The following is a 16,485-nucleotide window of genomic DNA, read 5'->3' on the forward strand; positions in this document are numbered from 1 at the left end:
GATACTTTGGCTTCCCCGCCCTTGACCTGCTCTGCCCTTTATTTTCTGCTCACACAGACTGCCGGTCGCCACCAGGAAAAAACAAGCATTTGAAATGTAGCAGGGTTCGCATTTACGCGAGTTTTAGCTGTTGGCATTGTAAATGACTGCCTTTTATTTTATGTTTTTTTTTTTTATAAAATTTTTATTTTGCAGTATATCAAATGAAATAGAGAGGGGAGGGAAAACTGTAAGAGGGGGGACAGGAAAGAAAAGAAGAAAGACAGGCGACATATCGCCACAAAACCCCACACAGGGGGAGCAAAGACAGGGAGGGAATCCGTCAAGGATAAGGGGCGACAAGGCTCCAGAGTCCACAAGAAGCTAGAGATATCTCGATAAGAAAGTCCGTTCAGTTCAGCTCCCGTGCAGGGCAAATAACCCAACATTGGACACGGCTTCCTCAGACATAAGAAATAGCCCGAACATCATTCAAGGTCAAACGGTCATCCCTAAACAGAGCCAGTCGCAACTGGAGAAGGAACATAAAACAATTACCCCAACTAACCCCCCTCCCTCGTCCCTCCCCAACTACTCCCTCCCCCCAGTGGCGGCGGCCAGCAAGCATACAGAGCAAAATAGACCTTCAGGTAATCAAATCTGGAAGAGATGCAGGGACCGCACCGCTGAGGGACATACTGCCGAGGGCAGGCCTCGGGATAGAAATCTCACAAGTGGGCCCCAGTTATACATAAAATTCTTGAAGTTCCCCAGGAAAATGTCAGAGAGACGTTCCATGCTTAACAGACGCCACAATCGGGCATGCCACAAGGAAATAGCGGGAGCAGATGGGGACTTCCACGCAGCTGCAAGCGTCATCTTAGCCGCACCTAGACACAACCACATAACACGCTTATCCGCCCTAGTCTGGTGCTCAAGCAGCGGGTCCCTAAGCCCTAATAAGACAAAAGCCATGGAGTCCGGGATCGGGTAACCCAAAATATCCTTTATGTGAGATAGAATCTCATTCCAGAATGGCTTGATGGTGGGGCACTCCCACCATATATGGCTAAAGTCTCCCAACAGCCCACAGCCCCGCCAACACCTATCTGAAGCAGTGGGAAATATGTGGTGCAATTTAGAAGGATATAGGTACCAATCAAAGATAAGTTTCATGTGAGCCTCCCTGAGATCAGTAGAGTGATTATGCGCCGTCACGTCCCTCCATAAGCCCTGCCACTCACTAGTAGAAATATCCCTTCCCAGGGTGGACTCCCAATGGTCTTGATATCGCGGCCGCGGTGCCACGGCAGAGTCTAACAACAATTTGTACAGGAATGAAATTGCTCCTTTCATGGCAGACGTGCGGAGAAGGAAGGATTCAAATTTCGACAAGGGTCTAGTAGCAGCGTCCACTACCGCAGGCGACGTCGCCCAATGCAGGAGTTGGAGATGTCTGAAGCGTTCTGTCGGGAGAACGCCATAATCCCTCATACAGTTGTGGAAAGTGAGGGGTTCGGTGCCATGAAACAAGTGGGTGAGAGCTCTACAGCCACCCTCCTTCCAAGCCCCAAAGGGACCTTCCGTTAGAGCCGGGGGGAAGGCCGGGTTGAAATGAATCGGGGTAAACGGGGACGGGAATGTGGTCCAGCGGTCGTCGCCGCTTAGCGTGTCCCAGATCTTCAACACTGTGCTCGTGGGAGTGCTAATGTAAGCGTTTTTGGGCCGGTCTGCTTTAGGCAACCAGGCCAGATCCCAGATGGAGCGGCCTGCAACGCTCCGGTCCATGTGGAGCCAATGTTTCTCCGACAACTGTTGGGACCACTCCACGATGACCCTCAGCTGGGCGGCCTTGTAGTACAGATGCATGTCCGGAAAGCCAACCCCCCCCTCCAACCGCGGACGTCGCAGAACCGAAAACGGAAGCCGCGCTCGGCCACCCTGCCAGATATATCTCAGCATCATAGTCTTCAAACGGCGGAAGTAGTCTAGCCCTATCGGAATAGGCAAAGCCTGAAACAAGTACAACAGTTTAGGAAGGAGCACCATCTTAAGGGCGTGTATCCTGCCCAGCCACGAAATGAATTTGGGCTTCCATCGTTCCAATTCAGTTTTAATGGAAGACAACATCGGGGGGAAGTTAGCGTGGAACAGGGCACCCACTGTGGAGGTCAACCTTACGCCCAGATAAAGCAAGGATGCCGACGCCCAGGCGAGTGGAGTAAGCAGCTGGGTCTGTTGCACCGCCCCCGTCGATAAGGTTAGATTTAGAATGTAGGATTTATCGAAATTAACTTTAAAGCCCGCCACCCTCTCGTAGGTAGAGAGCACCGCGTGAACATGAGGTAGCGACAGTGCTGGGTCCCTGATGGATAACAAGACGTCGTCAGCAAAAAGTGAGATCTTATGCTGCTCGCCAGTAAAGGGAAGCCCCAGAATCCGCTCGTCCTCTCGCACCGCCAGTGCCAACGGTTCTATACTAAGGGCGAAAAGCAGAGGCGAGAGGGGGCACCCCTGGCGCGTCCCTCGGGAATGACGAAATCTCGCCGATCTATGGCCGTTGATTAACACCCGAGAGGTAGGGCCACTATAGTTGGCCTCGATCATTCTAATGAAACTGGGCGAGAATCCGAAGGCTACTAACGTCCGGTTCAGAAACCCCCAGTCGACACGGTCGAAAGCTTTCTCCGCATCGAGCCCGACCAGCACTGCAGGTATGCAAAACCGTTCCGCCTTTTCAATGAGATGGACGACGCGACGTAGGTTATCGTGAGTCTGCCTGCCCTTAATAAACCCAGATTGATCAGGATGGATCAAGGCAGGCATCAGGTCCTGTAGTCTACCCGCCAGAATGGAGGAGTACAGCTTGGCGTCTAGATTGAGAAGCGCTATCGGGCGGTAAGAGGCACAAGAGGTAGGATCCTTCCCCGGCTTGGGGATAACAGTGATCAATGCTTCGGCCATAGAATCCGCGGTCCTACCATCAATCGCCATTGCGTTGAAGAGGGAGACTAAGTAGTCGCAAATGTCAGAGGCGAACGTTTTGTAGAAGAGTGCCGTGTAGCCGTCAGGCCCAGGTGCCTTGTGCAGCTTCAGGGCCTTAATGGCATCCAAGACCTCTTCTCGGGTGATGGGGGAGGATAGTAACTCGTTCCATTCTTCAGAGACTTTCGGGAGAGGCAGGCCCTCCAGGAAGGTGGATTGAGCCCCCGGATCGAGCGAGTCACTCGAATAGAGCGCCTCATAGAAGCGTCCGAATATGGTTGCTTTGTCTGCATCTCTATGCTGAACTGAGCCCGCATGGTCGCGAATTCCCCCTATATACTCTTTCTCGCGTTTGTCCCGAAGTTGCCGGGCAAGATGGTGCCCTATCTTATTGCCCTGGGAGTAGGAGGCGCGCCGAAGACGCAGAAGGGTAAACTCCGCCCTATTATTATAATGGGCCCTCAGTTTCCCACGCACCGCCGTCAGGGGGCGTAGGGTCACCCTGGAAGGGTTCGCCTTGTGAGCCTGGTCCAGAGAGGCCAGCTCGGATTCAAGAGCCTCCCTCTCCTCCCGCCTCAGCTTGTTCAAGTTCGCGTTGAGAGCGAGGCATGTGCCCCTCAAAGAGGCCTTGCATGCGTCCCAAGTGGTATACACCGATGTGTCCATAGGGGGATTGAGGAGAAAAAATTCGCCAACAGCCTTGCGCAAAGCCCTACAGGACACCTCGTCTCGCACTAGAGCTGCTGGGAAATACCACTTACGCCAACCATCCCCCCCGGTGGCCCAATGTAGACCCAGAATCACGAGGCTATGGTCCGAAAGTGAGAGTGGAAAGACTTCAGCTAATTGTATGTCCCCCCGAAGAGCCTGACTCACCAAGATGTAATCAATGCGGGAGTACGATTGGTGTACGTTGGAAAAAAATGTGTAATCCCTGGTCTGGGCATGAAGAAAGCGCCAACTGTCAATCAGTCCCATATCACCTAACTGACGTTTAGTTTCGTCTGAGAAGACGCCAGCGTCCGCCCTGCGGGCCCCAGAGCTATCCAATCCCCTGTCCCATACCATATTGAAATCACCCAGCAAGAGTAAGTGACCCTCCACAAAGGACCCCATCTTGTCCAGCAGACCTTGCAAGAAGCCATTCTGACCCGCATTAGGAGCATACATTACAGCAAAAGTACACAGACGGCCATACAACAGACCCTTCACCAGGAGCCACCGGCCTTCTTTATCCCCACTCACCCCCGTGGGCTGAAAATGCAGGGAAGCCCGGAAGACCAGGGCCACCCCTCTATGCTTCGTGGTCGCAGACGCCCTGTAAATAAGAGGGAACTGCCTATGACGAAGCCTCAACTCATCCTTCCTAGCCAGGTGGGTTTCCTGTAGGGCAACCACATCTAAATGGTGATCCACAATGTACTTCCAGAGTTTCTGCCGTTTCTGCGGGGAGTTAAGGCCCTTTACGTTCCAAGTTCCTACGCTGACAGGCATAAGGGAAAGTAATAACTCCACGCCATGCACACATCCGAACAGCCCCGGGCCTCGTACTGGACCTGCAGACGCGCCAGAACCCACGCCCAAGAAAGAGAAGCAAGCGCAGGAACTCGAGGAAGAGATCTCAGCCACAACCACCCCAAAGGGCCCACACGGTCAACCCCCAAGTCACGCGAGACCCCCATGATTCCAGAACATGCAGGGCCCAAAGGAGTTACACTACAGAGCAACATAGGAAATACAGGTGGGAATAGCAACAAAGCACCCAACCACCCAACATACCCCCCTCCCGCCCGCCAGGTCGTCCTCCATCGGGAACCGAAAGCCAAATAAGACCTCCAACCCCAGCAAATCAAGGATAGGCAGTAAATCCCACATCTCGTCCCACGCTCAGCAATCCAGACATACCGCACAGAGCCGCCACCACTGGCCTCCCAACCCCCCCCCCCCAGTCCCAACCCCCCCAACATCCCTCCCCATCCTCATTCTCCCCCCCGCCCCCCCCAAAAACAAGAGCGCAAGTAACAAGAAACAACAAAACGCCAGTTAAGGCACTGAACCTGAACCTCATAGTCTTCAGTTCCAGCAGGTCAAGGTTCGGGAGTCCCCCACTGGACTGGAATCGGGGCAGGGGTGTCAACTCGGTGACCCCCAGGTCCAAGGTCCGGTGTGTCTTCTCTAAAAGTACCTTTATACCCCGGGGACCTCAGGCCAAGAGCCCCTCCGACGCCATGCCATGATGTCGGGGTCATGCTGCTCCAGAGCTCGTCTGGGAATCCGTCATGGTGGCGGAGGCCACCGATGCCACTGCGGCCCCTCTCTCCTGCTCTCTAGTCGCTGGGTCCGGTCGTTGTCGTTCTGGGGACGGGCCCACCCTGTGCCAGGAAGAGGAGCGACGCCTCCGCCGGAACGGTGAGCTACGAGCCTCTCGAGATGGTTCCTCCTCTACGATGCCCAGAAGATCCATTGCCTCCCGCAGGGAAGTGATCTGCCGTAGCCTGTTCTCCCATCGAAAGATAATCCGGAAAGGATGACCCCAGGAGTAGGACACCCCGCGCCCCCGGAGGAAGGCGGTTACAGGCCGGAAGTCCCTCCGCTTCTGCAAGGTTGTCGCTGCCAGGTCCTGGTAAAGCTGGGGGTGATGGCCCCTAAACTGCAAAGAGGTGATGGTCCTAGCTTTCCTCAGAATCCTTTCTTTGACCTGAAAGTCGTGCACACAGACGAGGATATCTGGTGGCGGGCCCCCTCCCCTTCTAGGCAGCCCCACTCTGTGCACTCTGTCCATCTGGATGTCCCGCAGTTCCTCATCCTCCAGGACTTGAAGAAACAAGGCTTGGACGTAGCCACGCAGGTCCCCCGATTCACCATCCCACGGTACCGCCTTGATGCGAATGTTATTCCTCCTGGAGCGGTTCTCCAAGTCTTCTGCGTGGGTTTGCAAGTCCAGGTTCTGCTCCGTAAGTCGTATGATATCCTGTTGGAGTTGGTGCACGTCATGAGCCATGCTAAGGTCATGGTCCTCCAGCGTCGCCACCCTTTCGCCAATCCCATCTACGTCCCTCCGCACCTCCCGGAGGTCTGATGCCAACTGTGTTCTGAGTTCGGAGATGTCCTCTTTTATAGTTGCGAAAAGCTCCTTCATGAACGCTTTAGTCGCTGGCGCCTCATCATCCGATTGTCTGGAGGACCCGCTGGCTCCAGGCGACGCTGGTTGCTGCGATGACTTGGAGGCCACCTCCTTCACCGTCTTCCCCCCCTTGCGCTGCGAGCCAGACATGACCGCGAAATGCCGCCACACTCCTACCACCAGGCCCAAGGTAGTCGCAGCCGGGAGGATGAAGCTCAGAACAGCGACCTTCGAGTTCGGGACACCCTGTTAGCAGTGCTGCGTCACTCCCCTAGGAGCGGCCGCCGATCCACCAGAGCCGCGGGCACCGAGAGTTCCCTTCAATCCAGGCAGCAGTTAGTGGTCGACAGAACCCCTCCTCGATGCCGGCGTCCGGCAGAGAGCTCTTGGGACTCCTCCGTTTGCGCTCTTGTCTGAATCCAGGCCTAGGGACCCACAGAATCGGCCTCCAGAGGTCGCTACTCAAGGCCCCCTCCGCAACAGAGTCTCGTGCTAGCCCAGGGATCCTCGGGATCGGCCCTCCAAAGGCCGCTATGTAAGGCCCGCCGCAGCAGGGGGTCGTGTGCCCTCGCACGAGGGGACCCTCAATCCGGTCTCCTTGGTCTCCAGCGGCGGCCCCTCCGCTAAAACTGGGCAAGATATTCACCACTACGGGCCAACTGAGCAGCCAGCTAAAGGCGCGTTAAGGCCGCGTCGCGCTCCGTCCAGTCCGGGAGGCAGCCAAGAGATGGCAGTGCCGAGCGTCCTCCAGGCCTCTCTCCACTGGCGCCGCAGGAGTGCCCCCCGAGTCCGCCTGTCCGGGGCAGCAAAGCGTCCCGGTCGCTCGGACCGCTCAAAATGCCCCCTTCGATGAAGCAGCAACGGCACAGGCAGCCTATCCGGGTCACAAACTGCAGGGAGGCCGAGAGAGCGCCCCCGGCGTCACAGCCAGCAATGTCTCCTCTCCCCCAGTCCAGGACGCCTCTCCTGACCTCCCCCCGGGCCAAGCTCTCCACTGCAGCGGCGCACCTCACTCCCTCCTCCGGCTCGGCTCACCCCTCTGTCGCGCCAGCTCTCCTCCGATGCGTCCCGGTGGTGGGAACAGCCAATCACGCGCCCAGCCGGGCTGAATCCGCCGGCGCTCGCCCAGCCGGTCCACGTCTTCACCCTGCCGGAGTCGCTGTGCACTCTGTCCACGTCGCACTGAGCTCTACGACCCCGCGGGCGTGATGCGTCCCGCTCTCAGTCAGGCCCCAGCCGGGATCGGCTGCATTGGACGGCCCCCCAAGGCCAGGCTCCGGTCAGGCCGAGGCTGAGCCTCCAGCACCCGAGGCCGCTGCTTCACAGGCCGCAGCCCGGTTCCGCGCTAAAAAGCGCCGTAGGCACCAAATCGCCTCTCCGGCGGCACCGGAGCGCTCCGCCAGCCTTCACCTTCCTGTCAGTACCGAACAGCACACCAAGGACCCCGCTGTTCGAAGCTATGTCGGTGCGGCGTCGGAGAGGCTCAGGGATGCGTCCTACTCCGACGCCATCTTGGCCACGCCCCCCTTATTTTATGTTTTTGAAACATAAATAAAAAGCTTTGCCATTTACAATGCCAATAGCTTAAACTCGCGTAAATGCGAGACCTATTGCATTGCAAATTTTTGTTTAAGCTTGGTGTGAGTAATTTATTTGTAATTTTTCTATTTTGGTACATATGTTTATATGGTGGTGAAGCCATTAGTATTCCAAGCCATACGTTTTCAGATGTGTGTTTAACCAGGAGGGTAGGCCAACAACCATTGCATTCTCTGACAGGACTGTCCAACGCAAATGATGTGTACTTTATGTCAGATTTGATGGAGCAGTTATGAGGCCCCTGTCTATTTTTTTGCAGCCTGGAGCCAAGGAAATCTATTGGGGTCCATGAAATTTCAGCTTACAGCAAAGCCTTCTATCACGCTGTGCTAGGGATGTCTACTATAAGAGGCCAAGGACGGAATGGGCAATTATATTTTACTCATTCTCGGCAAATGGGCTCAGTTGAGTATTAAATGTACCAGCACCCCAGTGCAGGAATGAAAGTCTGTATTACCCCCAAGTCTTCTTTGTCCCAATCTTTGGATTCCATCCCTCTTGCTCAAGGACCAGTTTCAGACTTTCCCAGATTACATATTGCTTGGTAGTGAGTCCTTACTGAAAAAGGGATGACAAGGGCAACATTTTGAAAAACAACTGAGTTATTTTCTTTTTCTAACGTTCACATCACTCAGTAATCCTTTGGACACTCCGATTCGCCACACCTAACAAAGTAATCTTAAACGGGAGTTCAGATTTGCCAGTAAGCATGTGGGAAGCCCTAAAAAAATCAGAGAGTATCGAGTAAGAATCAAACAGGACCAGGTGATAGAAACACAAACTACAAGATAGCCCAAGGCTAGCACCTGCTGTTCATGGTGACTGTTTTTTCCCCAAGTTCTAAAAAAAAATTCCTCCACTTTATGGCCTTTGACTACTAGATGTGAAAGGACATACCAAGGAGAGGCCAATGACTATATGAGCACCAGCATTCTGCTCTGTTCTCTACTTCGAATTCTATTTCCGATGCATAAAGTGTACATGAAGCCTACATCTATTCACCCATACAGCCTTCTGTCCATCTTAAAATCATCTCTCGAATACCCCTTAAGCTTTATCTGATACTGTACGTATACGTGAATTCTCTTCCTATGAGACACTCCGGGGGTGGACTGTATGCGCCTACGCCTCCGTTCAGCTATGTACATGGGTGACAAATGCTGGCGTTCTACATGCAGTGGTGCATGTAGGTTTCTATGCAGAAATACATTAGGGTTTCGTGTTACTCTGCGTCAGTCATAAGGGGGGTGTTGCTAAACGTGAGGGGACACCCAAACTACAATATACGAGTCATCTAAAGCAACGTCGGCGTCATGCGTCACTGTGGGAATGCACGCGCTGTAAATCGACAACCTGCTTCGTGGTTGCTCTAATATTCAACAGTTTTGTTCCACACCTTTCTGTGTTCAAAGAGGCAGCAAAATATATATTTTACCTTTTTATTTCGCTACTGTAATCCATTGTCTCTATGAAGTTTGCACGTGTCTCTGTTGTGCTGGGAAGTATCAAAACTATAACCGGTTTCGATGGAACCCATCTCCCCCTCACCCAGCGGGTCCCTGACATTTCAGCTTGCAGTAAAGCCTTCTATCACGCTGTGCAAGGGATTTCTACTATAAGAGGCCAAGAACAGAATGGGCATTGATATTCTACTCATTCTCCGCTTTGAATGCAAGTTCCTCAGCAAATGGGCTTAGTTGAGTATTAAATGTACCAGGGTCCAAATGCAGGAATGAAAATCTGCATTACCCCAAGTCTCCCTTGTCCCAATCTTTGGATGGTGACTGTTTTTCCCCCCAGTTCTAAAAACATTTCCCTCCACTTTATGGCCTTTGACTACTAGTTGTGAAAGGATGTACCAAGGAGAGGCCAATGACTGTATGGGTGCCAGCATTTTGCTCTGTTCTCTACTTCGAATTCTATTTCATGTGCATAAAGTGTACATGAAACTTACATCTATTCATCCATACAGCCTTCTGCCCATCTTAAAATCATCTCTCGAATACCCCTTGAGTTTTATCTGGTACTGGACACATACGTGAATTCTCTTCATATGAGACACTCGGGGTTGGACTGTATGTGCCTGCGCCTCCGTTCAGCTGTGTACATGGGTGACAAATGCTGGTGTTCTGCACGCAAAGTGCATGTAAGGTTCTGTGCAGAAATACATTAGGGTTTCGTGTTAGTCTGCGTAGGTCATAAGGGGGGTTTTGCTAAACGGGAGGGGACTCCTAAACTACAACATACGAGTCATCTAAAGCAACCTCGGCATCATGCATCACTGTGGGAATGCACGCACTGTAAAACGACAACCTGCTTCGTGGTTTCTTTAATATTCAACAGTTTTGTTCAGTGTTACAAGTTAGTTACAACGCACGGCCTCTTATCTTCCCAAGTAACGACCTATCATCACCTTCCAGCTGATTACTCCAGACCACCATGGTTAAGAAAACAAGCATTGATCTCTTCTCTTTATGGGGCCATGTGTTTCTATTTCGAAACACATGGCCCCATAAAGATAAGAAAGTGCTTTGCAACAACAGCAAAGCAGGCGACCCAGTACAGATCGGAGGCCAAAGGTCGTCAACAAAAACTCCTCATTTCCAATGGCAGGCCACCGATGCCAGCCAATGAAAATGAGGGACGGGCATTTAAGTCCCCATCTCAAATCTACTCTCCTACAAAATCTCACACCTAGCGACAGAGCTTTGCGCTGCAATGCCACGCGAGATCTAAAGAAAAGGGCTTCACTGAGGCCTGCATGGCTTGCTGTAAATCAGCTCTCCACCCAGCCAGAACTGAAAAATAGGAGGAGGGAGGCTGCTGTACAAGAGACCCTCAGCTGACCCAGCCCCTTCAGCCTCTCCTGGAAGTTGTTCTCCATGCCTGCCCAGAGATCCCCAGCCCCTCCTTAACAGCTCTGCTCATGAGGCCTGGTCCATAGAGTTTCGCACCTGAGCCTCTGCGCTTAAGACAGCCAGTAAAGTGACTGTGCTGTCCCTACTCAGTTCATGATGAAGCCTGAAGCCAGTGCTTAATTTAAGCAGGTGGTTGCAAGTGCAGATATTCAGAAGGTTGGTTCCATGAGTTAAACACTCACCGTGGAGATCTGCGGGCCATTAGTCGAGGAACATAATGACTCACTTTTAAAAACACACAAATCACTGCAGAGTCATTTTTCTGCAACAATAAAAGTCTTAAGATTGTTTATATTCCTGCTGGAGAGAGATTGGAGTTTTGTTTGTTGGCAGTTTTTAGTTTTGACTTATCTAATGTAGCGCACAGGGTTAATACGCCTGCTGCGAAGAACGTGTACCATGCATATCAAAGAGCAATATGTTATGTTCATAGCTCAGTGGGTTACTGCTTTTTTTTCACTTCCTGAATGAAAATATAATTTTGCCTTTTACTGTCAATATCGCTCTCGTTTTTTGTGAGTAGAAGAGTTGGCCAAGCAGGGCAATTCAAAAGGTATCCTTTGTAGGACACTTGAATACATATGTACTATACTATGTTTGAGCAGCTATTTGGCTGACATGAATATGAAGGAGCCCTTGTGGGTTTCTGTGAGTCAGATCAAATTCTCTTGAAGGGGCCGTTTCTCTTCTGAGCCCTGCTTAACACATGTGTACAGGAGGAGCCCTGTATTCATGTCCTCAATGTTTAAGACAAAAAAATACTCATTTATTTCTGACCAATGAGAGTAAAAGTGTTAAGGTAACATGTCATTCTTGCTTATATTTCTCATGCTTTACATAATCCTGCATTTCCTATGAGTGTTTGCCTTTTCCAGAATGTTGTTACTTTTTATAGGCAGTGCATAATTTGAATTGAGTCACATCCAGGTGTTTATATTGGGGCAGAATTGGGTTGTAGCTGAAGACAGTGCCAGTTTCACTCAGTGGAGCAAAAGGGTGTTCGGGGGAGAGGATGTGGCACTATGGCCAGAGCTACAGAATTTGGAACTGGGAAACCTGATTCAACCTTCATGACTAGTCCATCAGACCACTCTCCCGAGGGAGCACATACCCCTGCTACACATTAGAAGACCCACTAGACCTTAGAAGCCCTGGTCTCTTAGTACCAGCAGGTGGACCTTACCGGTGCCCAGTATTGGTTAACCTTGAAGCCTTGTCCACCACAATCCATAAAGAAAGTCACCTCCAGTCTTGGGGCAGGCCTACAAAGCAGCACACCCTAGCGCAGCAGTGACTTTGCCACTGAGGTCACAGGACCCTTGAGGCCAGTCCGCCTCACCTACTGGTGCCTCCATTTGCCTTGTTCCAGCAGCACTAATGCAACTCACCAGGGATTGGCAATGCTGGATTTGCATGCACACCAGAGTAAGGGGAATGTTTACAAGGGCCTTGCATCATGCTTCTTGCACCTTGCAATGTGGTACATGCACAACGCAAAGTTCCAGCTGGGGGACCTATCTAGAATGCTGCTGCGGCATGATATGATCATATATGAGGCGGATCGTTCAATACAGATGCAGGTTTTAGTGCTTGCATCAATGGCTGATTCACCTGGGCCCTTTGCTACAACTGCATTAAATGCTGCAGAACGGATGTAGTTTACTTGTGTAGGACTGCAACAGAACAAAGGCTGTGTTAGCATCAATAGGGCACAGTTCTTTAGAAGCTTAGCAAATAACCTGTGAAAAAGGATGACAATGACTAATGCATCAAATGTTTCTACATGCTCAACCACAAACATTGACGAAATGGAAAAAAAAGAGTTGGTACATAGAATGAAACTCCTACAACCAGTTTATTAGCCAGATCCAGTAGACAACTTATATGGTGAGGGAGAATTACAAAACCTTTGTAGCAGGTTGCATGTATTTGATACTAGGCAGTACATCCTTGGTTTCAGAGAGTACAAAGAAAATAAAAATTGCATCCCTGGAAGCCTGAAACCATTAGTGCACATTATAAACACCTTTAGTACTTCCACTGCTGAATGTGAACGGGGCTTTAGTGTAATGAATGAGGTGCTCAAACCACTGCAGAACGGAATATCAATAAATTGTTTGTCTTATATAATGTTCAGAAAAATTGTGGGGCCTCCTGTCATAGAATTTAAACCTGAATTTTATGTTCAGAAATGGTTCGAAAAAGGGAGGAGAAGTGCAGATGAAAGAAACTGCATGGCTCGGACACAAATGGCTTATGATTCCACTTATAAGTGTATTTGGAACATTCTGTGATTGGAAACGAGTCCCAGATTGTAAATGTTTTAAATGTAAATAACGTATATAATAAACCTCAAATAAACATGTTTATCCATTGTTTGAATTAAATAACATTATAAGCTGTAACTGGTCAGTGAAATGTCAAACATACTAAAAATTGATATGTTTTGCTATTTCTAGCCACACCTCCGACTCCGCCCACTGATCCAATCTTCAGTTTATGCCGCCCTCTGATTCTCCGCCCACAGTTCCCCTACTTTTTTTCCCCACTTCGACCACTGGTGAAGAGTACGGTGGCGTTGGAAGGAAAGGGGAAAAGGACGTGTATATCCTGAACTGCTGCGTTAGGTGACCTGGATCAAACCACAATGCAATGATCCGGCGTGAAACAACGTTAGTTGGGTGACACATCATCCTCAGTGTGCTGGGCAGATAAAACAACCCTTAATCATGAAAAATACAGTGCAATGTGATTGTTGTAGTACCATCTCAGTATGTCAGCAGTACAGTTGGAGTGCTGTTAGCCCTTATTGCAGCACATACATGGAGCAGCGTAAATGTGACTAATTTCATTGGTTGTCTCTCTTTACTGTGATGATGACTCTCAGCCAAGTCAACCTTTTAACAACCAGATGTGCTTCCATTACAGCTGTCATGCCTCTTACCTACGATTCCTCCTCCCTATATTATGCCGTGGTACATTGATTTACGACTGCTGTTTGACCTTTTTATGAACTACTAACAAATATAAAACCTGTGATCTCACTTTTACAACCAAAATAACTTTGTGAACCGGGCCAATGGTTGTAGGTAGATAGTTGTGTAATGTTGGGGGGGGGTGTCAAGTGGTGCGTTATGCGAAATGAAGGGCAATATTGCATGGCTGTAGGTGGCAGTGAGCTACAGAAGGGGGGGTGTGATGATGAGTTGTGTGTGGGCAGTGTATTTATGTGGAGGGCTGGTTAACCAAGCAAAGGGGGGGTGCGGTGAGGTTCGTGTAGTATTTGGAAAGCTGCAGTCCGTGTTTGTGTGTTGTGAGCTGCGCTGTGAAGGTGCTTGTGTAGCGCCAGGGACAGCATGTTTAGTTGTCCTGAGACCTGCACACGTCACGAGCCGTGCCACGGGTGCGATGCGCGTGCAGGGTTGTCTTGGCGTTGGAGACCTGCCGCGGCGCTGGAGGTGACAGGGGTGTGCGGTCACGAGGCGGCTGTGCTGATTGGGGTTGCTGATAGCGGTTAGATGCCCAGCTGCCCACTTCCGCACAGCACAGGCCTCGCTTCCTGCCTCCTCCGCTCAATCAGGAGGGGGCGTCCTCACCTGGGCCTGGCGCGGGGAAGGGGACAGGATGAGCTGCAAACCAGCGGCCTCAGTGTCGTTATCTACTGTGGAGGTGGAGCCCGAATGTATGTGGGGGGCGCATATACCCCCGCATAAGGGAACTCAGAGGACCAAAGCGGCAAGGTGCAGAGAGGCGAGCGCTGTCCGGTCAGCACCACCTGGGAGGAAGGAGTTGAGTGGAGGAGGCGTGTGGAGCGCTAGGGCCTAGATCCAGCGAGGGCTCGCAGTGACGCAGTCACTCACCACGGGATCTGCCGGACTGACTGACGCATCTGGACGGAGCCTCCATGGCCGGGCAGCATCGAGTCCGACTCCTCCTCTTTCTCCTGCTTCAGGTAACTGAGGGATGACTGACCAGGGTCCTTCCCGCCACACAATCACTCGCCTGTCACGCTTCGAGCTTTCCCAACCTCACTATTGTCATCTCAAATTCTGGTGAGCACCCCACTTCCAGAAATTACTCTCCCTCTGCAGCTATCCGCCTCCCCCTCTATCTCCTCGGTGCGGTGTCGCCCTCGACCCCTCAATTACTCTTCTTTGCCGAGGGGCTCAACCACACCCTCTGCACACTAGTTAGAGGGACTTGCACTTCTCTGCACACACAACGACTAACCCAGCTTGCTCACAAGCTCTGCAAACTTTTCACGGGGGCACTCGCTAGGGTGACCACCTCGCATGGAAGCAAATTCAGGACAGGACTGTAAAAAGTTAGGACGAAGCGTCAATATTCAGGACAGAAATTTAGGACAAAAAGTCAGTTTTATGGACACACGTGACACGTCCAAGGAGCATCCATATCCCACTACTTTTATCAAGGCATGTATTTACTATTTCTTATATTGCCCTGTTTATTCACCGTGCTCTGTATGAGATTGCCTCAAGGCGCTACACAAGTCCTTAAAAATAAGTGGGGGAAGGACTCTAACCAAGTTAGGCAGCATGCAAGTGACATCACAGCCTGTCATCACAGAAAGTGGCAATACATCTCAAGACCTCGCAGAAAGTGACATCAGATCTTAACAATTTATGTATATCAGGCCTATCATGAGTACAATTTGAGAGCATCACAAGATTTTACAATTGAGATTTTGAGTCTGGGTTGTGACAAAAAACTGATACAACTCAACCAAAAATCTGGGGCTTGGAGCCCTTTTGATGTATTTGGAGTGGACGCAACCATTTAGAGTCCCTCAGGCTCTACTCATTTAGTCTTTCAGTCACTTGTACATTAAAAAAAAAGAAATGTTTGCCACAAAAAAAATGTCACCAAGGAGAAACATGGCAGTAATCTGTTTTGCTTAGTTGGTTGCAAAGTCTACATTTTAAAATACTTTATGGGGTTAAGGCACGAGCTGCAGAGATGTGTGGGTGCCCAGTAAATCTCAGATAATAATAGTAATGGTATGATAACTCTGAAGGTTAACACATTTGCTGGAGAGGTCTGTGTTTTGTCTTGTCCCAGTTTTTAATCAAAGGAGCATTTAAGGGTTATTGTGTCTCCTGCAAAGCACATCATGTAACATACAGATAACAGGTTTTTATTATGTATACCCAAGTAAGTGGCTTACTGCTTTTAACACAGAGATCCTTTTGTTACTTTGCAGTTCATAAATTGTATTCCTTCTATTTGTGTAAATACTGGGACTGACCAACACATCTGACATTCTTACAGTGTATTCCTTAGGAAGGTATTCGTTAAGTCAAAATCTATGAACATGATACACATAGAACTCAAGCTGCATCATAAGTGTACCCCAGTAGTTTCTCAATTCAATTAAGTATATCCTCAAAATGAAACACAAGCACCATAGATAGCTTCAATAGTGACTGTTCAATCTCACAGTTCTTATCACAGATCACTGTAGAGAACGTTTAAGGACAGAAAAGAAGGTTGCTCCAAGGGGAGTGTGGAAAAAGGATTGGGCTCATGAGAATAGAACAGATATATACGGAGAGGAATCAGACAGTAGTTAAAACAATCAAATACACATAGTAATGTCTTTAGTAAACTGGTCGTGGTTTGCAGTAGAACCAGTTTTACAGTGGCGCCTGTCTCACATGAATTTGAAAGTACTTTTCTGGCTCTTGATGTTGTACAGGGTGTGATCATCTGTAAAGAGGCTGGGATGGGGTGAAGTGGGTACAGGCCCACTAGGGGAAGATGTCGACGTTTCAACCCTGACGCATAGAGGGTGCTTTGTATCCTCTGCGGGCGGGTCTTCCTCAGAACGGGGAGAGAGGGGGGAACAACCTGTATCAAGGC

At 50.3% G+C, this 16,485-nt stretch overlaps 1 protein-coding gene across 5 annotated transcripts in view; it reads left to right on the top strand.

The window, feature by feature from the left end:
* The window catches only part of LOC144799661 (blastomere cadherin-like), a 717,354-nt gene that overhangs the window by 119,380 nt on the left and 581,489 nt on the right, over positions 1-16,485 (top strand). For 2 of the 5 annotated variants that reach the window (XM_078671126.1, XM_078671124.1), the window contains exon 1: positions 14,288-14,557. The exons of 1 other annotated variant lie outside the window; for it this stretch is intronic. In XM_078671126.1, coding sequence (XP_078527252.1) covers positions 14,510-14,557 — 48 coding nt within the window. In that variant the 5' untranslated portion in view covers positions 14,288-14,509. Of the gene's footprint in view, positions 1-14,287; positions 14,558-16,485 lie in introns of those variants that run through there. 2 more of the 5 variants (XM_078671123.1, XM_078671125.1) reach the window with 2 other exon arrangements.

The sequence above is a fragment of the Lissotriton helveticus genome, chromosome 12 (assembly GCF_964261635.1).
Source record: "Lissotriton helveticus chromosome 12, aLisHel1.1, whole genome shotgun sequence".
Lineage (NCBI taxonomy): Eukaryota > Metazoa > Chordata > Amphibia > Caudata > Salamandridae > Lissotriton > Lissotriton helveticus.